Raw genomic sequence first — 25,866 nt, forward strand, 5'->3', positions numbered from 1 at the left:
ATTGAATTCACCAGCACAACGTCCAACTCTTACTAAGATAGCAAAAACCACAGTTCTTGACCTTGAAAACTTGGTCACTTTCAATTTCTCACTTGAAATGGGTTTTCCACATATTTAAGACTCTTTAGAAAGTAACTGGTATTACCTTGCTCATCCTCCCCTTGATTAGGTTGTCTGTAGTAAGCAGCAAATATAAGGTTTTCTCCTTTGGCTCAGCCCCTGATTTTCACCTGCAAGCTCTCATCCTCTCTGACAAGTGTACTTAAGAAAAATTGTGAAGAGCATGTGAGCAAAACTAGTATTTATAGAAGAGAAACATAAAAAAAGGTCTCAAGAATAATACCTATCCATAAGCCCTTACAAAATTTTGCAAGGGAAACTTCAGTTTTTATTACAGAATCAGTACATTCAGCTCAATGTAAAAGCCACAGAAGTAACAGTGCTCGTTTGCCACTGTTCTGCATTACTATTTTCCAACTGCATCCTCAGTACTTTTCTCTGGGCTTTATGCAAAGTGAGGTGAACCCCATCCCACAGCACAGCAACATCTGAAGTTATTTTATTAATTCACATTTCATAAGGTGTGCCTACCTTGACTATTGATGTTTCCAAAATACATAGACACAAAACTTCCTTCAACAAAGGTCTGGGTGAATTACAAGCTGAAGTACAAGGAAAAAATATCTAATTCAAACCCTTCAAAGGAGCCTTCTTTCCTCTTACACAGAAAGAGAAGGCTAAGACTTAGGGCATTTTCATCATCTCGTGATGATCAAACTATAGGAAGCAGTAACAAAATCCCACAATGTGTTTTTCTTGTTAAATACAAAAAACCATTTATTTCCTTGAAAAAAAAATAGTTTACCAAAATAAGATACTCTGTATAGAATTTCTGAGAGACTAAAAGACATTAAAATTCTTGAGAAGAGTAAGAAGAAAACTAAAGCCATGAATGGCAAAATGGGAAGCAGGTAATAACTATTTAGTCTTGAAAGTACATGGGCATGAACCAGTAGCAAACTGAAAGCAAAAGAAGACATTTCCTCTCTGTGTGTAGTTTTTATCTGTGGAGTTCTTTTTAAGATGATGTAAAATGTAAATGTTCATGAAGGGAGGTCCAAAAGCAAGAGACAAAAGTGCAGATGGAAATCTGTTTCTTCAAACACCAACACACCTTTAATAAAAAGAGGTGCATCACTCAGTAGAGTCTGGAAGATTATTCTCCAGATGCTTCAATGGTTTGGATAGACCGCCCAAATCATCTGGAATCAGCCACTGTCATTTGAAATACTGAGCTAGGTAATTCCTCATTCTTTCCACATGAGGAAGCAACATCCATGTTGTACTGTACATCCCTTGAGTTTTCATCAGAGCACATAACCTGGAATGAGTTTTCCGTGTCAGGTGTACCACTCCCCCAGGAAGACAGTTTCCAGCTATTTGCTTTCAGTATTCTGTCTTGAACCTGCAGCCTCTCTGTATCCTAGCCTTGGAAATTGCTCATGTATTTGACTTATTGATGACTTTCTTCAACTTCCTCCTTTGCAGAGCCAAGTTTAGGGTTTTGAGGAGAGTGTCCCTGTTGTTCAGAACATTGTAGCGATTCACTTCCACTAACCTGTTGAAATCGTACGGCTCAAAGGTGAAGTTCAGTGTACGGTAAGGGGAATCTTTTGACTCAATAATAAAGTCACCAAAGGATTTCTCTTCTTCTGTCTCACGTTCAACTCCTGCAGCAAGAAAGAAAAAAAATAACATCACAAAAAACCCTCTGATGTGGTAGAATCATTTTAGCTAGGAGGAGAGAGAATTCTGTTTAAACTTAACCTTTTTCCCATGGGAGATATCAGCTCCTTCCAAAATATTTGGAAGCTGAAGGGGCAGAGTATTATTACCCTTTCTACTTCCACTAGGCTTCAAAATACAATACTAAAATACATTTTCATTGTGATAAATTGTTAAGTTCATCTTTGATTATTATGCTCAAAATAAGGAATATAAAGCTCAATTCTCCCTGGAAGTGCTGCTCTACACTAAAATGAAAGACAAACCTCAAGGTCAGCTGGCCCTAGGAGTACCTTGCCCCTTAAATTTAAATACCAGTCTTAAAAGATGAACATTAAAGTAGTTTACTACAAACACTTTTGTGGAGGAAGGGGGGTTGTGAGCCTCTTCTCTCATCCTGCCCTTCAAAAAACTAGTGGAAACTGTCTCTGCCTTAAATGTAAATAACAATTTAACAATTACAGAGTAATATTAAGAAGAATTAAAAGAGGAACATTGACCTGAATTTTCCCCATCAGTACACTCAAAGAATTGTTAGAAGAGGGCTTTAAGATGCAGCTTGTTTACCTGGAGCTTTGTATTTCTGGAAGGTGTCATTCACCAGTGGGAAATGGAGTACAACTGGAGCCTTTGGATTACTATCATCCACAAACATGTAACACTCTTTTGGGCTCTTTTCATCTTCCTCACTAAATCTGATTTTTGGAAAAGGAATTTCCCGCTCTTCACAGTATTTCTGAGTCAGCTCTAAAACCTGTTGTAACAGTAAAAAGATAATTGCAGTAGAACACCAGCAACACTTCTAAGATCATCTAACTACAATCTTCATAAAGAAAGAGACTTTCATTTTTAAAAATGGAAAGAAATGACAGGAACTCAGATGCAAATTAGCAGAAACAATTTCTTTGACTGGTAATATAAAAGAATGAATAGCACAACTGCAACAAACACCAACAGATTGCAGCTGAAATTTTTTATGCTTTCCTACTCTAAATCTATTCACCTTGACTTTTCTGCACTTAGTAATGAACACCTGTATGTACAGAAAATAACTTGTCTGCATGAAGAAAATCACCAATAGCCACTCTTTCTTTAGAAGCACATATCTAAATAACAGTGATCTTATGTGCCAAACAAATAATCTTATTTTACTTAATCTGTTTAGGCTTCTGAAAATTTTTAAATTTTCTTACAGCTGTCAACTTTCAATATTTTCATGACCTTCACAGGAAAAAGCACAGCAAAATAACATTTGGAATGTCTTTTCATAGGAAGACAGGTGAGAGAGGTGGGGCTGTTAAGCCTGGAGAGGAGAAGGCACCGGGGAGACCTTACAATGCCTTCCAGTGCTAAAGGAGGCTTACAGGAGCTGGAAAGTGACTTTTCACAAGAGCATGAAGTGATAGGACAAGGGGAAAATGGCCTTAAGATGAAGGAGGGTAGGTTCAGATTAGATGTTAGGAAGAAATTCTTCACCTCTGAAGGTGGTGAGACACTGGCACAGGTTGCCCAGAGAAGGGGTCCCCCTCCCTGGAAGTGTTCAAGACCAGGGTGGATAGGGCTTTAAGCAAACTGGTCTAGTGGAAGGTAGAGGCTGAATCAACCCATGACTGGCAGGAGGGTTGAAATGAGATGATCTTTATTGTCCCTTCCAACTCAAACCATTCTGTGACTCCATGGAAGATACAAGGATTTCCTTTCATTCATTTGTCCATTAGTGCTTGTATTCAGCTTCAACTGATCTGCTGCCACTGATTCTGTGCTTTTATGTTCATAATAATAATAATGCTCAGCTACATCTCTCACCTCAAATGGAGCTTCCCAGGAAAAATTGAATGACAAGATAACATCCACATCTCTCTCTGGATCAAGTACCAAAGGAAAGGGAGAGTTGATGGAAAAGCCACCATCCACTAAATACAAGCTCTCTTCCATGGGAGTCAGCTGGTTGGGAAATGCATCCAGGTGAGTACCTGTAAGACACTCCAAGTAACACAAGTAACTATATTGATTCACTACAAATGTCTTGGCAGAAGAAATAAACAAAGCTCATATTAGTGATGTAAGAAAAAAATAGACATTCTAACATGAACCTTCATATGAGACAGATGTATAAAATCTGATTATGAGCTTGCCTTATATGACAGAACAAATACAGTGGATTAAAATTTTTGCTATGGTGTACGAAGGGATATATTTCCTGGCTTCAGCAGAACAAAGTCAAGCTCACTTATGTTCCGTGACACAGGTATTATACAGTGGTTAATATTTTGTGATAGTCAGATACACAAAAACTCCTTTACCTCTCCAAGTCACAAATTTCTTGAAGTTAACATAATCTTTATGAAGATACAATCCCTTCATGAAGTTGAAGGTTTCTCCACATGTGACCCGGGACTTGAAGAAATCCTGAAACATCTGTAACAAGGGGCCCCCAGGTATAACCAGGCGAGTCTTCAGTCGGGCTGGGTCTTGGAAATGGAATCTCCGGCCGTCATCTGCAAAAGCCACAGAAGGATGCAGAACACACACAAAATGCCAGCTCCAACATTTCAACCAGACCTTTTCCTACAATATGTAACCAGTTGTCTTAAGGCTAAATTTGCTTTCTAATAAGGGTACTGTAATGAAATTTTAATGAGATGCATATTCCATAGCTGGGTGATTTACTAGCCCTGTTTAACGGGAAAAGCATTATTCATAAAGCACTAACCATATTAATTTCAAATCCATACAAAGAAACCCTTGTTACCAAGTGACAACCACTTCTGTCACGTAAGACATCTGTCAATCACACACAGTAGCATTTATAACTACACAAAACCAAAAGAGTGGGGTGTGCTGGGGAAACTAGGGCTGAAAAGGCAGAAAAAAAAAAATCTCTTCTTCCACTAATTACTGTAGGGCCATAATTATGTGCATGAACAAATCCCAGTCTCTAAAACATTTACTTTTCTCTGTAATGAACAAATGGAGATCAATGAATAAGCATACAACCAGCTTATCCAGTACTACAAAAAGCAGACCACAGGGGAAACTGAAAGCCTCTTTTTCTGTTTCCTGCTTAGCAATCCATATTCTATTATTCTTCTCAGGATTATGATGCCTTCACTTTAATATGTGTTTAAGACAGCTCCCAGAACTAGCCCAAATTTATAGTTGAGGTCAGATACAATTTCTTTTTTAAAGAAGAGGATTTTTGCATCATATTATTTGTGGCCACTACAGAATTAGAAATCTTTTGAAAAGTCCAATTATTTTTATGTATGTTCTTACCTAGAACTTTGATAACATCTTTGAAAGAATCTAGAAAGCTCAGTCCTATACCAACCACCTTCAGGCAGATATCATCCAAGCTTGCAGCAAAGGCACTGCCCCACATTCCTGCAGGAGAAATGAGGAAGAATTTAACACTCACAAGGTTTTTCACAGTGTAACCAAAAGGCCTATAATTCACCTGACATTTTTCATGGCAGAGAGCTGTCACTTGATCCCCACTATTCTAAAAATTTGAGTTAAAACCCCAGCATTAATCATGTGACAAATTACAATGCTACAATATAATGCAGAAAATTTTCCAGGAGAAAAGCAGGAAAAGACAGTAAGAGAATAGAAAGACTGACAGTAGACATTTTTGACAGACAGCTATAATAGAGTCATCTTGCAGACTCAGGACATCAGACTGTAACACTATGAACCAACTATGAAGCCAAAGCCCTGGAGAAACACTGGACATATTTCTCTTCTTCAAGTTCTTCTGGAAAGGAAAAAAGGCACGGACTTGAGTTCATAAGTCCCCAGAGCAGCCAAGTTCATTTCCATCTTCTTATAAAATAATGTAATATTTATCATAAGATCATACCTTGTAGAAAACAAATCCTGGGCTCTGGATGTTTCTGGACAAGCCGTCCCATGAAGAACTCGCTGTCAAAATTCTCTGTTCTAACAAAAGCTCCATATTTGCGAAATCCAACTTCATAGGGAGTGAACTCACACCATTCTAAGAGCAAGCCAACAGGATATTTACTCACCTCAGAGCAAACATAAGTAAAAATATTTATCTTGTATTTGTTCATGCAGGGAAGACAAGAGACTCTTCCCCCACTTTTCACAATCACTATGGATTTCTCTGCCCCTCTTCTCTAGTATCTGTGTACATATAATTAACAAAAACTCTTGTGAAGGCTTTCATTCCACCTTTCTTGACTTTGTTACTACAGAAATAACCTGCCTATTTTACTTTGACTTTAAACCATTTTGCTGGCTCCCTTTTCCATCCAAAATGGAAGCTACATTATTTTTCTCATTTTTTCTTTGCACTACGAACCATCTCCCAGAAACTATGACAGTACTGGCTTGAAAATCCACTGTGTTAGACTTCATTTTCTGTTTATCCTGCCTCCTCATGCTTGAAATATTTCCAAAGAGCTGAAAAAGAAGGGTCATCCAGTCCAGCTCCTGGCGTGTACAGATCAACCCAACAAAACACAGCATGCATCTGCAGGCATTATCCAAATGCTTCTTGAACTCTGGCAGGTTGAATGAAAGTGATTTCACTGCCATACACACACACTCTCCTCCAGAATAAAACAAACAAGTCCCCCAGTGGTACACAGATGGACACAAGCATTTGTGTTCCTCTCTCTCATCTAATCCCATTTGTTGCATCATATTTAAAGCTTCAATGAAGGACTGGTCTTCACATTTTTACTGTAAGAACTGAGGCCACTAAAACCTACAATTTTGATGATGCATATTAAAAGGTGGTCAATCCATCATTTTACATGAATCCTACAGGGATTTTTTTATCTGAGAGTATAGAAGAAAGTGGTTTCCTTATCAACAAGGACTCTAATTCTTTGATTCAGACAGAGACATGTATTACAGGAATCTTTTCAGCTCCTAAAAATTTCAGGCAGTTTCTAGCAAAATATGTGGAGTGGCCAACAGTTCTGAATCTCATTTCTCCATTTTAGCCACAAGGAAGGCATTTGCTATCAGGATGATAATATTTTGCCAATCAGTTTCCTACTGCCTTTTGCACTACCAACTACTGCTTGAGCCATATTTCCTGTTATTAGCTGTTCACTACCCAAGCAACTGGATATACAAAATAAATTTATGGACTTCAGCAAACCAAAATAAACTTCCATGTTCATACCTGCAAAGTCACCACTGCTCATATTGGGTCTCACATTGACAGCTGCATAGACAGGGTAAGGGTTCTGGGCCCATTTCACTGCTTCCTGCTGATCAGACAGCTTTGATGGATCATCCTGGTCACAAGCAAGGAAGGAGGAGCCCACTTAAGTTAGGTAAATTCTGTGCCCATAGTTTGATAATTGGTAGCCACTGCTTAGCATTTCTGATTAACAACACTACTAATTCAAAGTCTCTTTTTGTCTCCATTGTCCAAGTATATGGTTAGATTTGTCCAAGATACTTCTGCAGTTGTATATTTAGAATGCCTAATGTTATTGATAAACTAGCTATCCCTCTGATTTTCAATCTCAATTACACAGAAAATACTGCACAGTAACTCCATTCAGCAAAACCAGCATCATTCTGTCAGGCTTAACCTGCACAGTACAAAAGCTATTCTTTCAAGAACAATCATTCCAAATAAACACTGCATTTTTCTGTAACACTGATTAAAAATTAAAAATTCTTTCCTAAAGAAGATACTGTGTTTATTCCACAGCACTGTCTGTACAAAGGTGGAGAGTATTTGGTTTCTTGACTCTAAACACATGGGTCAGTAGAGTTCCCAGCTGAAAGATAAACAGCAGTACACATCCAAACATTCATTCTTTTACCTTCTGTTGTAGGAAATATTCCACAATAAGTCCCCACAAATCTGTAAAGGAAACCTTCTGTCCAGTGATCTCCATGGCATTCAGCTCCTGGAAATAGTACTTCAGCTGTTCTGGGGAAAATGCCCCTGCTTTGCTGCTTGATACAGTACTCTGGGCTCTTCTGATTGCATCTTGAAGGTCTTTCTGTGACCAGTCAGGGTCTTGATACAGTGTTGATAAACACCTGAAAATGCTTCTATTAATGTCATCAGTAATAAAGAACGTCATGTAAACAATAATTTTAACTATTTATAATTAGTACTGCAGCACTTGAGAAGTCTAGGCAAAAGAAGAGTCAAGAACCCATAAATAAAAGGTCTTTGAACTCTGAATTGTGCTGAAAACCCTGACACCTACAGGACATCTTCATCCTGATTGCTAGCCTGCCTTCCAAAGATGTTCCAAGCATCCTGTGCTAGCATTCATGAACCAGTTCATAAACATGGTAACTCCAGAACACAACAGCCACGACATGCTGGCTGATGGCAAGGGTGCAGCATGCAGCAACAGGGGCCATGGCCTTCACCAGAAGACAGGTCTGATTAAAGGCAAAGCTAGTTTGGACCAATGATTATCCCTACAAACAGACGCCCACATTTCTTTGGAAGTGTCTCTGAACCAAAAGCAGCAGGAGAACTAGGTACAGAGGAGTTAATTTAACACACAAATCCTGGAAGGATTATGCTGTCAGGTTGCACAACTCCTCTACAAAAGGAGTTTTGTTTCATAATAACAAGGGATGACTTCATCACAAACTCCAAGAACTGAGAAATTGAAATAGTCTAGCCACATCTAATACTTCAGAACATTGCTCCAGTCCACAAAAGGGCAAGACAGTGCTATGCCTCTCTTCAGCCTCTATGCCATTTTGGAAGGTGATGATGTAGTGGCCTGCATGGACATGTTTCCAGCGACTAGCACCACCTCAGGCATCTTCTTGGCAAGAGTAGGGGAATGAGGAAGGTTTTTAAGTCAGTGCTCTGAGGTACTATTCAGTTTTAATCATATAATACTTTCTAATATTCAACTGTCAGACTTGCACAAGCAGCAGATTCATAATTTTAGCCATTAGCTCTATGACATGATATTGGATCTCTTAGACTCTTCAGGATCCCCAACAGAACTCACAGGTGACAACTGGTAAAATACTTGATTTGCTGTCTGCCCACAGATGGCACAAATGTAATTTTGGCCTTATTCTGCTTCATCACTACCATTTAACCTCTTAGTTTCTGAATCCAAACTGCATGTAGCATACCAAGTAGAGCCAGAAATCCCACAGAGGTATATTGCAGCATCCAGAAGGCCCAGCTGCTGCAGCCCAGCAAGGCTGCCATAGAACGATGTCAGTGCTCTCATCCCACCTCCAGAGCCCAGTATTGCCACGACTGGAACCTGCAGACAGCAAACCCAGGAGTCACAAACACAGGCTTCTGACTGCCAATAAATTACAGAACTAATCCCACTTCAGTCTCATTTGAATAAAAAATAGATATAAACTTCTATTTCTAGCTACATTACAAGTAATTTTGGGTTTGATTTCAAGCTGAACTTCTTTCCCTACTTTGTAATTAAAATATACTGCTTGCTATAAACCATAGCACGGTCATCTTAGGGACAGTCACTTACTGAAATTATGATGTATATTATCACAGATTTACTTTCATTCAATACACACATAAGAGGCAATCATTCTTGTAACAGCAGCCAAATGCCACTAAGCAAGGTATTAGGATATGTAGATGTAAGTTTACTCAAACAAGCAATTAAGAATCTATTCCTGTGGTGCAAGTTTCATTCTGAAACATTCTGAAACAAAATTTCCCATCGCAAATTCCAAGCCCAAAGCCCAAGATACAAAAGTTCCAGTAAAGTACATACATTCCAAAATTTCAGAATTTCACACACACACACACGCACTCCCTTAAAATTTAAGAAATATAACATTTAGACTTCAGCACTGAAATGTACCAGAGATGTGTCTCACACCATAGTGAATGCAAACCATGTTTCTTGTTAGTTACAAGCAAGGATTCCTACACTGCCTAGTTATCAACCAGGCCTAAAGGATTTTACCCATCTCACCACAGGACTGTGCTCAATACCTCATCTTTTGGAAGAGAGTCTTTTAAGCGAAGAGTCTTCCTCAGTGCCTCAGAAACTATTTTCTTCCTTTTGTCCAAAAATTCTCTCTCCTCTTTACAGAGATCAAAACCCAGACGTATATCAAGATCCCAAGTGCTGAAATAGAAGTTAAGGAAAAAAAAACTCAAAATTTTGGGGCATTTGTAATAAGTATGGAAAAGCAATTTTTGAGAACACACAATCTAGGTGCAGATCTGAACTGGACCAGGTGAAATTTTAGTGTATACACCAGCTATTTTGTATAAGACCTTTTGGAATTAAAAATTAAATTCTCCATATTGCATTTCTCCTTTAATGATTAGATTTGAAGCTTCTGACAAACAGGACTCAGATTCAGGAATTTCACAAAGGAAGAAAAGATTCTTAGTAGGTCAAGACTTTATGAGGAGCAACCGACATCACTGTATGAACATGAAATGAGGGGAAGAAGGATTTTAAAATGGAAGATTCTGGACTTAAGAGGCAGAATGCAGCAACTGAATACAATTAACTTGCTACAAGTTTGTAAAAGAGAAGCAGGATCCTCAGTTGATGACTGGATACCAAATGACCCCACCAACTTACAAGCCAACTTCTTGGTTTTCTGTTATTCTTACAGAGATGCCCTTTCTTATCTCTCAGGACATCACTGCACATATTCTGGGAAATACTGGTGTCTGACAAAACCACTTAATATTTACACCAACAGCTATTTTACATCTAAGTATTAGGAACACATAATTTGTAGAGATGTCAGCTGGATTGACACCAGTCCAATAAAAAGTATCTGCAAAGTGAAGAGTCACAGCCTTCAGGAAATTCTTAAAAAAATATCAAATATATTTTTCTTTAATTTATCCCAGTAAGTCAATAGAGGAACAAAGGCTTTCCTGATTTTCAAAGGACTTTGGTGCTCCCACTCACCTCTCTTCAGTTTTCAGACTCATATCCAAACTTTTTCCCTGCAAAAAGAGAGAACACATCTTGAAATTAATAGCAATTACCCAGGTAGAACTACAAATTAGAAGTTACTACATCAACAGAGTCACCACTTACTATCCAGAACAGCTCCTCACCCACAAAACATCTCTGGAACACCTTTCCTTGCACCTATTTCAGACATTTTATCAGTCTCTGCACAAAGCAAAAACATACTCAGAGAGCAGTGTAAAAGAAATTATTTCTTCTGCTATTGTCTTGCTTTTTCTCTCCTCTGACATTTTTCTTTCACACCCTGAGAAGATTTTTTTCCTTTCAGAAAAATTTGTTTCCTTCCTTCATAATTTATTTTGCAAGACCCAACCATGAAAACATATTTGGAAGAATTGCATTGAGTAATCTCATTACTTCATTCTAGACAGCCAAGAAAACAGCACTCCTGAGAATCACATGTTGCCTAACTTTCCAAACACCTAGAGGCAATGGAGGAAAAGGTTATCTCCTGCAAATTAAAGCAAAAGCAAAATATTGACATTACCTCTCCCAAAGAAATGATTCTATCAACTTTTTCTCCAATAGGAAGGGAATTAATTGGTACAGTCCCCAATCCCAGAAGTGTAGTATGCTTTTCAATATCAGGGTCCACACCATCCTAATAAAAAACAAAAAAATCTTACTTGATATTCACAGAAAAAAGTTTTTAAAAATATGACTTTCATACCTTGAAAGTGCAAACAATTCTTCATATCACTATAGCTAAATATTTACCATAAGTACTAGGATTGTTGAGGGCATCCTGCTTTCTGCTTGACAGGTCCTTGCAGGGGTATTTCTTTCACTCAAATAGCCTCTTTGTTGTTGTTCTTTGATTTAGTTTTAGGAGGGTTTTGTTTGTTATTATTGGGGGGTTTTTAATACACTTGCCAGCCATAACTAAAAAATCTTCAAGTACAAAATTTCCCCCACAAATAATTGTGTTCTGGCATGTGTCAAAAAACTCAATTACAAACTTGTATTCCAAGTAAGATTTGGAAAAGATAACCAAAAAAGGCAGCAGCATTAGACATACATTAAAAATACCCCAAAATAAGAAATAAGATAATCACCAAAGCGGCATGTGGCAGTATGGAATTTTAAAAAAACCTCAAAAGCAGAGCACATTGGAGCTTGTCAGGAAATATCTGAGTTTTTTTGCCATGTAGCAATGGCAAGATCTCTTAATACAGAGCTGTGTGCAGATTCCTGAATGTAAAGAGGCATATTAAAAACCCCTCATATCAGAGGGTCACACAAGCCTACAGAGCCTCCAGGTGGGCTGCAGCCTACACATCAACCACAGGGCTCAGCCCTCAGGGATAGACTGCACCTAAGAGAAAAAAACAGGCTGTCAGCCTTCTCACACCAAGGACTGAAGTCAGACTAGCAACTACCCACAGACTTCACGTGTCTTCTGACCAATAACTCCTGTCCTGAGTCCAATGTCCCTCTAAGCTCACTGTCCTTCTCCTAACAGGGGCAAAAAACATGCATTTAGGTACAGGGCAAGCAATGCTGCAACGTTCCTGGCACTCTACTACATCTGATAAGAAAGAAAAGGTCAGACTGAAGACTTTTGTCGTCTGTGCCACTTGCTGAAGGAGTACGTTCTGCTAGCTACCAGAGCTGTTTGGCTGAGGTTTACCACCTGGGGCAATCTCCACGGTTGACCTCTACAGTGTTTTTGCTTGCCTGGCTCCAAGTTTTTGACCACTCAAGCCCAGGTCTCTCTCTTCAGCTCATGTTTGCTGCCTAAGGAATCCCCTGGCAAAGCTGTTCTTCCAGATTTGTATTTTCTTCTCCACAGCTGCCTCTACAGTAGTCAAGATCACCATTTGCAATCATGCTACCCAATTGCTTGTTGGGATAAAAAACACCATAGAATAAAGTGTTTCCTTCCTCTCATTTTTGGAGGATGAATATTCAGTCACTACATATTTCAGGTACCTGGAGAGACTGCAAAGTAAAAGACAAAGCTAAATAAATCTCTGCAGGTGGCAACTCTACAAGTTTCTAATAGAAAAGAGCTCCTATAGAATATCTTAAAAAGTGAAAGTAAAGCATGTGCAGAGTAACATTTTCTTAATCCCCAAGTTTGAACAGATGTTAAATCTTCACAGAGCATAAACTCTTAAGGTCATTTCACCTCCTTACACAATGTCAAAAGATCCAAGGCACAGTCCAACATTTTTAAAACAAAACAAAACAAAAAAAAAAGGTAGTGTTGTTTATAAATGAAAAGATAGTGTGCAAAAAACAACAATAGAGAAAAACTTATCTCTCTGTAAGCTTTGTGGAATCAGCATGGATGTTTACCTGTAGGACAGATATGGTTTGCTCCAACTCCACTTGCAGTTCTGGACATATTTCTTTATCCACATGAAAGACAAATGAGGTTCCATAATCCTTCTCATGGTCTGGTATCCAAGGAATAGACAACTGCTTTTGATATGCCCCTGGGACAGACACCTTGACCTCACAGTATCCTGTGCATTAGAAAAAGAAGTTTAGACCACAGAGGCCATTTGTTGAAAATCAAATATTTATTAAGTGTAGCTGAGACCATGAAAACACAAGCAAAAACTCCATTGTGTGGTACCCAGTAGAAAACACACAATATTATTAATAATTGAAAATATAAGCAAAATTTACTTTAAAAATCTATTTTGTAGTCAGCAAATTAAAATGCACTGTATAGGCAGAGAATCAAGTCTCCCCTCTTTCTCAAGCAAAAAACCTACTGAAGAGTAATTCTGACTTAAATTCTCTAGGCAGCCCTACCTTGCTGTTTCTCTTTTGTACTTTGCTCTTTGTTGATAGTGCCTTGCAGACACAAGCAAGGATGAACCTGTGAAAAAAAGAAAACAGCTCTGGTCATATAATTTTTAGTTCACTTCTTTGTTGAAGTTTAATTCATTTACTATATTAGTTGTAGGATTACAGCTGCAAAGTGTAAAAAAAAAATTAGGCATTGTTTTGTAATTTCAAATAAAGCTCACCTTTTATTTCAGTAGGACAGGATTATTAGTTTCAAAATAAAAACCACCCTTTCCAATCCAGGAACTGGGGCTTTTTATAATCAGTACTTCACAGTTACATGTTATCAACACCTGGGTTTTTCTGGGTTTTATCTTTTTTAAAAGTATGTATGAGTACCTATTCAGAACCTGTTGAAATCCAAGCAAGCACTTCATAAATTTCTGTCCCAGCTTGTCTATGTCCTCATGAAATTTAGTCTCTCACACCACTCAGCCATCAGCTTACTCTCTAGGACAGCAGATGAGAGATTGATTTCGACCCAAATACCCTAAAAGATAAGAAACTAATCCACTGCTTGAATTAAGACTGACTTGCTAAGGGAAATTGGAACATTTCCTATGAAACAGTTTTAAGAACTGTGCCATTTAATGCCACCTATTTCTCAGGGGAGAAAAAGTTAAAACTCCACATTTCAACCATTATCCTTTTCTCCGTGAAAAAAAACATGACTCCAGTCCCTTTTCTTTCAAGGGCAGTAACACTTACTTCTAATGCATAACACACTGATTTTTCTTAGATGAATTAACCCAAAAGAACAGGGCGTGATCCCCTACTTAATAATGGCATTGATAAAATCTTAGCAATAATATGTGTTAAAACAAGAAGAGGGACTCTCCCTAGAACAGCATCTAGTCTAGAAAACACAGTACAATCTTCAGGACTCACTTGCCTGCTGAAGACATTTTTTACCATTTATAGCAACCTTACAGGGAAAAAAACAAACACCTCAAAACAAAAAACTGCAGCTTTCTGTAAGTTGGCATCAAGTTTAAAAATTGAGAAAGATTTTTAAATCAACAGACTGAAAAAGAGAGGCAGATCTTGGAGAGAATAGGAGCTGTTTGGAAGTAGGACTGTAATTCTTAACAATCCTTCTCTTGCTACTAAAAACTTACATTCAGGAGTAAATCACAACACACATGATTCTGGCTTCCATGTACTCACCACAAGGACTCCATTGGTCAACACTTCTGTAGGAGCATCTGAGCTGTGAAAGCAAGAGGTTTATTGTAAGTGGTGACAGGCTTTAATTTTGCTTCATCCTGCTTTACAAACCAATTGGCTGAATAAGCAGTGCCATGAAAAGGTCCTCAGTGTGGGAGATCCAGGGAAATACCAAGTATATTTCCCTTCCCAAAATAAAGGGAGCTTGGAAAAATTTAAGAAAAAAATTTGTCTGCCAATATAAACATGTGCTATAAGATCTCCCCACATCAGTTATTTTGATAACCTAGAGAAAAGGTGAACTTAGATAGACTATCAGATAAATAAAGTATACATTTGTGTAGTTTGCAAGGTTAACTGAAAACTTTCCACTCCTAAATAACTAATCCATAAACTGCTCACTTACTTCCCACGAAGTCCAGCAAAATTTTATTACTTTATTGGTACGCCAAAAATTTTGGTGACTAGAGTATTAAGGATAATTTCGGTCAGACATCAGTGAATCAAGTCAATCACCACAGAGAACTATTATTATCCTTTTTATGAGCAAGACAACCCCCAAACAGAAAAAGCAACTGCAGAGCACAAGTCCACTCAGATCTTCAGGTAAGACTCACCATTTCTCCAATAAAAACTCTACATCCAGCTCTTCATTAGCCTTTGAAAATAAAAGTTGGATATCGGTGACCCTTGATCTTGAATATATAATTAAGATACATTTTCCCAAGAGATTACGCTTTTCTCCTGTCCCTAACTTCAGTTAAAACAACTGGGCTTGTTCCTTTTATAAAGCTCCAGTTAAATTTGGAAATGGTTAAATGTAGCCTTTAAATATTCCTCTTCTCCTGGACATGTCCTATATACCACACATCTACATTTGAAGACACAATCACACAGAAGTGAGAGTTGTCTCTCAGATCCATTACTCTGCTAGTGAGAGGAAAAAACTTCCTCTGGCTCAAGAACCACTGCAACATCATCTCTGCAAACAGCTTCTACATGAGCCTTTGGGCTTCTTCCCAATTCTTATTTCAGAAGCCAGCACTCTTAGCTCCTTGCTGTCTTTTTCCTCTACAAACTTTGTTCCAGCCAAAGTCTTTTCTCCTCCCATAGCATACTGTAAATATCGGATACCAGACCTAACACAGCTTTTTAAATAACAAAGTAGAAGCTGATTTGGGTGATTTTTTTTTGCTGAAGTTGAAATTTCCAGTCTCTTGACTACAGATCAAGAGAACTTAAGAATTCAGCAAACGGATAGAGCTAGTGGGAACAACGGAATTACTAAACCTCTCTCCATGACTATAAATGATATGGCACTGCCCAACACCTCCCTGTGAACTGCACACCAGTTAGTCTGCTTCTGACCACACCAACAGTACTGAAGCCCAGTTTCTCAAGAAAACACATCATTAGCTCACCTTTAACCCAGACCTACTGTAGCAATGCATTTGTAGCATTACAAAATAGAGCAGTCTGGTGATGTGGCTCTTACCCACATAAAACAGGCAGTCTTGTAAGTCAATAAACACATGAACACAGCTTGAGAGCAAATGATCACCAATATCATCCACATGAAGCAGAAGTTAAATGTAATGAACATAGTCCAGAGAAAATAAGCTTCTCTTATGCTTTTGACTTATTAGATATAGAGGTAACCTTTGCAGCAATGAACTTGGTTTTTTACAAACTGATGACACCAAATTACATAAAACAGTCCCCACAATGATTACTGACTGCAAACGCCTTTCATTTTAAAACCAGTTTATGTTCCTCTAAGTCTCATGAAAAACTAATTCTTTTTAAAGATGCCTTAACATTCCTGAAAGACAGCAGTAACTCCAAATTTTATTTAGCTGGAGCATCCCAAAGACTGTGGAAAACACACAAATACAGTTACTAGAGTACTCAGAAACATCTCAGTTGACAGTAAAACCGTATGTGCTGTCAGCACCAGTTGATTCATTTTCCCTTCTGGCGTCTCCCACTCAGACAAACAGAGCAGCAGGCACTGCCAGATGTGTGCAGATGAGCTGCAGCCCTCCCAGGGACCAGGGGCTCACCTCGGGGTTCAGCCTGAAGGTGCACAGCAGGGGCTGGCCCAGCCCCACGCCCCCCACGTCGAAGACAATAGAGGTGAGCTCATCGCTGACAAGGACATCCTTATCATAGAGGGTCAGCTCCAGAATGTTCTAAAAGCAAACAGAAGCAAACAGCCCAAGATGAAGGGGCAGAAACACTGACAAACCTGGACAGCTTTATACAATAGATACTTTGTGCATTAATCAACACCCTTCCCCTTTCCCAGAAGTACAGTTTTACTGATGACAAAACTTGACTGAATGAACTATGTGGCAGTGAGTAGAAATTTAGTTCCTGTGAAAGAAGAAGCAAACATCAAATAGAAACTTGCTTAACCAAGGAATTTCCTTGAACTCCACCAGGTAGTGCCATAACTTCCCTTTCCTGAGATGCTTCACAAGGATGTTTATGGAAAATCCTAGCTGCAATTTACATGAGAGAGCTGTTTACCACAGCAGTTTGGATCACTGAACATGCACAATACAGTTTTTTGTATCACTGAAGACAGCTGACACCTTACAAACAACACTAGTTTTGAGGGTAATGAAGACCCCTTGGTTTTGAATGGAGTATCAAAAGCAAGCCAGTACAAAAATACAGGAAGTCCAACCCACCCCACACAGTGTCCTTACCTTGACAGCACCATGGATTCGATACTGGAAAGTTTCATTCCATTCTGGGTTCTCAGAGTTGTCAACAACTTGAGTTCTAGAGACACTGGGAGATGCAGTGGGCAGCTTTAGTTCCACATAGCAGTCTGCCTTGGACACTGCAGCAGAGAGTGAGAGACAGGCATCAGAAAAACTTTATTCAAACATATCCTTTCCCATGATCTCCTCATTTTCTAGACCTCATTTCATCATAGAAAAGTGCAAGTTTAAGGCTGGACTTCTAAAGCAAAAGCCTTTAACGAAGTAAATGTCCTTAAACAGAAGCAAATTGAATATCAGGTGCATATTCATCAAAATCATAAAGCCCTTAATAAAAAAGGCTAGTATTTAAAGATAGGAAGATCAACTTTTGTTAAAAGATTACTGCTGATACCAGGCCTTTTGCCTCTTGTCCTATTACTGGGCACCACTGAAAGAGCCTAAGCCTACTAAAGTCCAAGGAGACATCCACTACTGCTTGTTTAGTCTGGCAAAGAGCTAGGCTGCCTGTTTCCATTCCCTGAAAAGAAATTATTGTCTCAGAGTCCTTCTTTCATCTATTTAGGGCCCCTTCAACAATGCAAATATAGAGACAATTTTCACTTCAGCTGAATAGACAGGCCACAGAAAAGAACTCTTCACAGCATGATTCTAGCCCTCAGCATCTCGGGAGGCTTTTCTGTTCCCTGAACAGCTATTTGGCATTCCAAGCAGTTCAATGCTGGATGCCAGATATACACTTAAGACAGACTACCTTACTCAATTTAATCTGAAATAATTTAATATAGATTAAAGATCCAAGCACCACAAACTGCCCTGAGATCTTTACACAGGTGTGTAAATGGAAGGGAATATGTAACATGCTATCAAACCCAGGAACAGATAAAAAACAATTTATCTTGGAATCAAACATCTACTTCCTTTAAAGTCTGCAATGACAAACAAATAGCAGGTACATGAAACAAAGCAATACTACAACAGAGAAAATAAATATTTGAATTTAGAGATTTGAATTAGAGATTTCTGCTTCTAGGTTCAGGAAGACTGTTCAGCAGGAGCAAGGGGGAAATTTGCCATAACCAGAAAGAAGAAGGGAAGTAAAACATTACCAGGACTTACTTGATCTTGTTCTGCAAATTAAGAACAGCTGCAGCTGCTTAAGCTGCAGATTGGCTTCACATAAAACTTCTGAAATACATATAATATACTTTATATTATATATCTAATGCTTTACCTGACAAGCTTTTTTTGAGCCATAAAGGCAAAGCAATATGTGGAGATAAGAGGCTCCCTTAACAATCCTCTCTGTGCTAGAGATATGCACCAAGGAACTAGCATGTTTTCATAAAACCTTGAGTAAATACTTACACACATCTGTACCCTTGATGTTTCTGGCTCGAAGGACTTTTACTGTTAGGTTGTAGTAAGGGTGCTTTTCCCACTGAAAAGAGAGAAACAAGCTCAGCATTTAGCTCAATTGCAATGCCTGTTCTCTAAAAACATTGGTATTAGACCAGAGATATGGATCAGAACCAGGCAGCCCAAAACAAGCTATTAATGAATCAGTTTGGGAATTCACACAGCACTTTCAGTGTTCTGGAGGATGACTAAAGCAGCCTAGAAGGAAACTCAATCCATTTTGGCAATGCAATGAGCTGTGTCTTAGGGTAACTCCTCATGGACGTCAGAAAATAAGTCCCTTATTTAGGATTCTCTAATTATAGATCAGATTTGAATTGCTGTTTTAGTATATTGTTGCTGAGGGAGAACAGATGCTAAAGCTGCTCTAACACATTCACGACAGCTAGTTCAAGAGGACTGGTCAAGGGCTCATGAATGTTTGAGTAAAAGCAGACATGGCAAGAATCTGAACATGTCTAAAGACATAAAAGGCACACACTGTTTACAATGAGAAAGAAAAAAACAAAACAAAACACTTTCTTGCCAAAACATGGCAGTTTGAGTTGGAAAAGACAAAACTTAAATTCATTTTCATTCTGGACTGTTTACTGGTATCAGAATTCTAAACATGCATGTCACTTCACCAGCACAGATAAAAATGTAATCCTTTCTCTTGAAAGCTTCTGGAAGACTATTTTTGGAAAGTAATATTAGCATCTAAATGCCAGGACGTGAAGTGGAAAAAAAAAGTCTGACTAGATACTAGGAGAAGTGGGGGGAGGGCTGGAGACAAGAAAAGCTTCAGGTAATTTAGTACAGAGACTGCACAGAAGTAATTGTGCAAGGTTCAGGAACAGAATGGGATTCTTTCTCATTTTCATCACTGAGGAAATCCTGATGAAATCCCACAATCCTAGCCAGCTGAGAACTTTTCTTAAATCCCATTTTCAAAATGCTTTTCACAAATGGTTATTACTTCATATTCACAGTTTTCAACATGGTTGGCTTGAAACCAAAGTTTAATTTTAGATAAGCAAAGTATTCATTTACAATTAAATTCAATAGGACCTTCACTTACAACAAAATATTGCAGATTGACAAATGAGGCATTAGAAGAGGTTGACCAGAGAAACATGCCCCATTCCTGGAAGTGCTCAAGACCAGGCAGGAGCTTTGAGAAATGTGGTTTAGTGAAAGGCATCCCTGCCTATGACAGGGGGTTGGAACAAGATCATCTTCAAAGTCCCTTCCAATCCAAACCATTCTTCAATTCCATGATTCTTGAAATATTACATAAATATGTAGGGCCTACATTATCACTGACTGGGATCTCACAGAAACCAGCAAATCTGAACTCCTCTTGAACGTTCCTTATCTGATAAATGGAATTTTACTACATTAAGCAATCACATGCTTGGTGAGTCTTCCTTATTTTTCATCTATTGGAGATACTTAACCAGCTTTTGCAACAACACAATAAAACTAAGACATACACAGTATACTGAACATTTTTGTATTAAGCAGGGACCATCCATCCTGACCAACAATCAAAGAGCAAAAACCACGAGTCACCTAAGATTTCTCACACGCAGGTACAAAATTAAACTTGAGCAAATAAACTCCAGTTATACTGTTACTAATCTTAAAGACACTTAACTACACAAAGTACATGTAGAAGTTATTCATTCCTTTACTTGTTTCTTTGCACAAGACACACCTTCACAGTGAATTTCACCATGACTTCCACCCTTCAGATGCTAGCTTCTTTCCTCTTTAAACCTTTCCTAATCACCTTTCTTTTATTTAATCCCTGGCACTAGTTTCTCAGGCAAAAGCTGACCACCATTCTACTTCATCAAATTAGGGAATGTGCTATTCTCACCACCTTCCTAAAGCTCCTGAAACTCTTCTGTTTGTTGAGACATGAAGCTACATAATCACACCCCCACTGCTGTGAAAGCAATCTTCACTCACACAGAATGGCTCTTGCCTGGAAATCAGACACTATCAGAGCAGGCACAGAGCACCATGAAGATAGCCTATCCTTCTTTTATTGCCCACCCTCTGTCAAAAATGTACTTACAAGCTCCAAAGAAAGTTCTTTCCAAAGGTCTCTAATACAATTGATTTGCAGCAGTCATTACACAGCTGAAGATATATTTTCCACATCCAGATCATAATTTAAGGGCATATAACTCAACAAAAGTTTCACTGTGCTCCCAAGCCTGTGTGATCAGTTATGCCAGAACCTCCTCATATGCTCCTTGTGCTTATCTTTCAGCAAAGGCACAGCAAGGTCACAGCATGCTGCCAGGTGAGTTTGCAGATTAATGAAGCATGGGAGTATCAGATATGCCCTATCTGAATGATCAGGGAAAAGGCATGCAAGAAATCCATATGGGAAATGGGCAAAAAATACTGATGTACCACTTTACATGACAGCACATCAATGTACATGACTGACACAAGCAGCTAACTTCTGCTTTGCATTTTAATGGTTTTTCAGAATCACTGCTTTTCCAGAGCTCAGGAGTGCATCTGAAGCAAAAAAAGAAAAGCCCCCTTTAAACCCTAAAATGAGGGTACAAGGCTGAATGTTCACATACTTAACTTTGCAAACAATTGTCTGTACATTTCATCTAAACTGACGATTCTGATGCAGCAGGAAGCGACTGTAAAACGAGTTGTGCCAGCTACAGGACCCAGCAGTCTTTACTTTCATATAGTCCAGGATAGCTGCCTTGACACAGTGGGATCTAAGTGGTGGGACCCACAGGTCTCAGTGCATGTGGAGGGCTCACCATAAGCCTGCCAGATTCATTACAAAAATGCCATCACAGCAAATAGAAACACAACTTCTAAGACATATTCTGTTCACAGCTATTGGGAAAATTAGGTAGCTCAAAGGAATGTTTGGTTTACCAATGGAGCACGTTCTCCCCATCTTGTTCCTGCTCCCAGACAAGCACTGCTGCACATCATTCCCTTCCTTCCTTGTCGCCAAAGTGTCCCAACTTTGCTTATAAACCCCAGAGCAAACCCCTGGCTTTCCTGGACATCCTTGCACTGTCCCTCCTCCCTCAGGAGTGCACATCTGCAGTTGTGAAAGGAGACTGACAGACCCAGCCCTAGGAACCATGTGCTGGCAGGCAGGATTTACAGAAAGCCAGGACACAAGCAGTGCCAGCAGCTCAGTAACAACAGCAGTGGCAAACACTGGGCTCACTCTCAGTTCATTGCTGTTCGCCTTTAGAAGTGAATCTAAGGCTAAACTCTGGAAAATTAAAGCAGTCTGATCATGTTAAATTTACCTACAAAGCCAAAAGGGTGATCTACTGACCTACCCCTTGCTCAATTGCTATCAATTAGTCAATACAAAAATCTCTCCCTACAGCTAGCAAAACTTTGGTAAGTAATGTTATTTTTTTAAATTTAAATAACAAGCTCCTGAGGCAAAATATATTCAATGGTTTACAAGTTAATGGAAGCTAACATGAGCCCTTTCTAACCTGATCTAATAAGTACTGAACAATAATATTAAAGTTTATTTTTATCACACAGCAAGCAGAAATGCAGAAAGCTGTATCAGCAGCACGTTGTCTTGTGACAATTAATGGTCACCTCAATTTTAAGCTGTATATTGAGGAGCTGGCATGATAGGATATGACAAGAGCGATCAGCTTACAGATGAAATCTCCAGTCAAAAGCTCCTTCAGAAACATTTAGCTTAATTCAAAATTGAGGTTATTAGCCTGACCATCTTATACAATGGAATTATTTCACTCCAGTTAAGGGACAAACACGTCAAAACCACTTTATCTGTTGTGGTTGCACTGCTTTATGAACGGAAGCTGAAGCCATCATTAGTCTTTGTCCACTTGAGATCATTAATCCTGTAGGATAAGACAGAAAGCAGAACAGAAGCAACTGTAGTCAAGGTTACTTTGCAAGAAAACACCTAAGCATGATCTTGTCTCTACTGATGAAAAATACAGTATTCTGGATTCTCCTCCCAAAAAAGAACTTGGCATCAGGCTCAATTCTGCTCCCCAAAACCTAAGAAAGCACAGAGCTGCTCAGGATTTCCTCAGGCAGACCCTAAATTTAATAAAAGCCCGAAATCCCCATTGACGCGATGACTAAGAGCAAAGTTCGGGTAACAATGGACTTTAAATCCCCGCGGACGGAGGGGCAGGTTTCCCACAGGCGCAGCCGGGGCTCCCTGAGGGGCGCCATGTCAGACAGCGCGGTTCGTCTTACCCGCCAGGGAGGCAATCCGGCGTCCTTCCTCTCCTTCCTCTGGAAAAGCACCGCTGCCACAAAAGGCAGCGCTCTGCGTGGGAAAGGGCCCCGCAGCACCTCATGGAACATGGGAAAGCCGTCGTGCTGTCTCCGCAGAAAACCCGACGGGAATCCCACAGACCGAGCACAGCCCTCAGCCCGGCCGCTCCCCGCTCCGGGCCCATCCGAAGCCTGGCGCACACCGGGCTGCGCTCCCGCTGGGACAGGCGGAGGTGTGGCCCACACTTGCCGAACAAGCCGGCTCAAAGCCTCGCTGGCAGGTTTTTCCGACATTGCTACAAGATAAGGGAGCAAAGCAGCACCAAACAGGGACGCCCTGAGCAGGAGGAAGCATCGCTTTGTGATCCAGCCACGACAGCTAAATCCCCAGTCGGGATTTTCTTTGAGAGCTCCAGCAACCTGATGTGCAACTACGGCCACTTAAAATCCTTTTCAGAGCTTCAGCACAAGCTACCAGTGTTTTTAAATAGAAAGAATTTCCCATCTCACAAGCCTGAAGTGACACAAAACCTGTCAGTGACTGCAGCTGTTCAGAGCAGTTCCAGGGAGGCCAGAGCAGACACCACAGGTTGTTCTGCCACAGGATGTCCCAGGGAATATCGATTCCCCACCACACCTCCCCTCTCTGAGCAGCCTGCAGGTCTCCCCTTTTCCTCATTTCCATGTAATACAGTCATAATTCTTCCACCAAAGGTTCTCAAAAAACTGCACTAGACACGGGACAGGTTTTTTAAAGAGGCTGTCACACTTCAAAAATAATGAAGTAGTGAAGGAAATAGTTTAAGAAAAGCAATTAGCTTAGCAGCAGCTGCTGACAGTTGCCTTGCTGGAGCTTTTTGTCAAAGAAAGAGCTGAAATTTATAAACTGGAATCGCAGACCAAGTACCAAACTTTAGCGTTGCAACAATTCAAGTGGCAGAAAATGTATGAAAGCCAGTAATGCAGCATGTCATTAGCTCCATGCAAACATGACAACGTGACACATTCTCAGCAAGGTCCCATTCATTAATCACTTCCTGTCATTAGCGTCAGTCACCAGACTAGAATTCAAGAAAATTAATAAAAGCATTAAGCACTGACATTTCAAACACAAACAAGTCAGCACTAGGTGATGAATTCACAGAAACAAGTCAACACACAAATAAAAAGCAAACATACTGCTATTGTGAAACTGCCAGCAACTGCTGGCACAGCAGACACCGAGCTGAAAAAAGCTGTTTCTTGCTTTTCTACTCACCACTGCACTGACAGTGAAGGACTGCAGCACTTCTCCTATGAAGAAAGGCTGAGAGTGCTGAGGCTATTCAGGCTGGACAAGAGAAGGCTCCAGGGAGACCTCATAGCAGCCTTCCAGTATTTAAAGTGGGCTTTTGAAGAGGGAGAGTGACTTTTTACACAACCAGATAGTGATAGGACAAGGGGGAATAGTTTTAAAGAGGGTTGATTGAGATTAGATATTAGGAAAAACTCTTTAACTTAGAAGATGGTGAGGCACTGGAACAGGTTGTCTAGAGCAATTGTGGAAGCCTCAGTCCCACAAGTGTTCAATGCCAGGCTGGGGCTCTGGGGAGTTGAATCCAGAACATCTTTAGAGTTCCTTTCAACCCAAACCATTCTATGACTTTCATATCAGGTTTTATTTATCTTCAAAAAGATTGTAGAACTATAAATAAAGTGTGCTTTTTTTTTTTTTTTTTTTTTTTTAATTTATTCTAATACAATTTGACTATGAATTACAGGAAAATTGAGGTGGCCTCACAGTACAGTAGATGGAGAAGTCACCTTATTCTAGTTTATTATAGGCAGTGTATAAACCCTTCATTTCATCTTCAGTGCCCAATTGCATATAAATTTGGCTTACCTGCCTTCTGACACTCTCCTCGTCCAATGAAATCTCACTCAGCACAGGCATCTCACATTTACAGAATTTCTCTTGAATCTCCCAGAAAAACTGAAAACTCTTTAGAACACATGCTTAAGAATTGCTTCATAGCCAACAGATCACCCATTAGCAGTGTCTGCATGCACTTTTAGACATCTACAGACACTGTTATCAGCAAACTTAATATCCAAAGAGAAACTACTTGGTTTTGCTACTTCCCAGCAGACTAAGAAAACAACCAAGCACAATGGCATCAAAAGGTGAGGCAAAGAAATCATCCCACCTGGTAATTTTACTTCTGCTTGGATCAGCATGCCCACAGGAGTAAAGGTTGATGTATATCTACATTGCAGTTTTGGCATTTTTTGGTCAGAAAGCATTAAATGACATAATCACCAACAGTATTATGTTATTTAAAATGTGTGTAGATATCACAAGGGACCCCTTTTGGTCCCATTAGCAGCACTATGAGGAGAACTGAGATGCAGTATATAACTAGAAGAGATAAAAATTATAGGATAGGATTTGTTTGTTGGGAATTTTTTTTAGTTTTCTCCAGAAACACCAATACACTTAGTTTTTCAATTTATTCATCGGTGACTTGGATAAAGGAGCAGATTCCTCCTCAGCAAGTTCACTGATGACACAAAGCTGGTGCCCCAGAGGGCTGTGCAGCCCTTGAGAAGGACCTGGACAGGCTGGAGAGATGGGCAGGGAAGAACTGTCTGAAATCCAACAAAGGCAAATGCAAGGTCCTGCACCTGGGCAGGAATAACCCCAGGCAGCAGCACAGGCTGGGGGCTGACCTGCTGGAGATGTCTCTGCT

General features: G+C 39.5%; 1 protein-coding gene across 2 annotated transcripts; it reads right to left on the minus strand.

Annotated features, from left to right (window-relative positions):
- Window positions 1–1,243: 1,243 nt before the first annotated feature.
- PLA2G4F (phospholipase A2 group IVF) lies at window positions 1,244–23,332 on the minus strand. 2 transcript variants are annotated; one of them, XM_056493276.1, is made up of 20 exons: window positions 23,117–23,332; window positions 18,824–18,896; window positions 17,438–17,574; window positions 16,787–16,915; window positions 15,341–15,381; window positions 14,724–14,766; window positions 13,521–13,587; window positions 13,056–13,225; window positions 11,242–11,355; window positions 10,689–10,726; window positions 9,746–9,881; window positions 8,899–9,035; window positions 7,602–7,824; window positions 6,947–7,061; window positions 5,648–5,785; window positions 5,062–5,169; window positions 4,089–4,283; window positions 3,592–3,758; window positions 2,353–2,539; window positions 1,244–1,730 (listed from the first exon to the last, which is right to left on the minus strand). In XM_056493276.1, exons 1-20 carry the CDS (start codon window positions 23,225–23,227, stop codon window positions 1,501–1,503), a joined length of 2,559 nt encoding a protein of 852 aa, XP_056349251.1. In that variant the 5' UTR covers window positions 23,228–23,332; the 3' UTR covers window positions 1,244–1,500. The 2 variants fall into 2 exon arrangements, 1 of the variants encoding a protein (XP_056349251.1); XR_008840640.1 differs by lacking the exon at window positions 1,244–1,730 and having other exon boundaries at window positions 2,451–2,539; window positions 3,592–3,768; window positions 23,117–23,319.
- Between the last annotated feature and the right edge of the window lie 2,534 nt (window positions 23,333–25,866).

The sequence above is a fragment of the Oenanthe melanoleuca genome, chromosome 5 (genome assembly GCF_029582105.1).
Source record: "Oenanthe melanoleuca isolate GR-GAL-2019-014 chromosome 5, OMel1.0, whole genome shotgun sequence".
Taxonomy (NCBI): Eukaryota; Metazoa; Chordata; class Aves; order Passeriformes; family Muscicapidae; genus Oenanthe; species Oenanthe melanoleuca.

Excerpts from the sequence above, each read along its gene's own strand:
- PLA2G4F (XM_056493276.1), bottom strand. The coding sequence starts at position 23,227 with ATGTTCCATGAGGTGCTGCGGGGCCCTTTCCCACGCAGAGCGCTGCCT. Across the intron at positions 13,588-14,723 it reads TGACCAATGGAGTCCTTGTG|GTTCATCCTTGCTTGTGTCT; the intron begins GTGAGTACATGG and ends TTTTTTTCACAG. Across the intron at positions 13,226-13,520 it reads TACAAAAGAGAAACAGCAAG|GATACTGTGAGGTCAAGGTG; the intron begins GTAGGGCTGCCT and ends TCTAATGCACAG.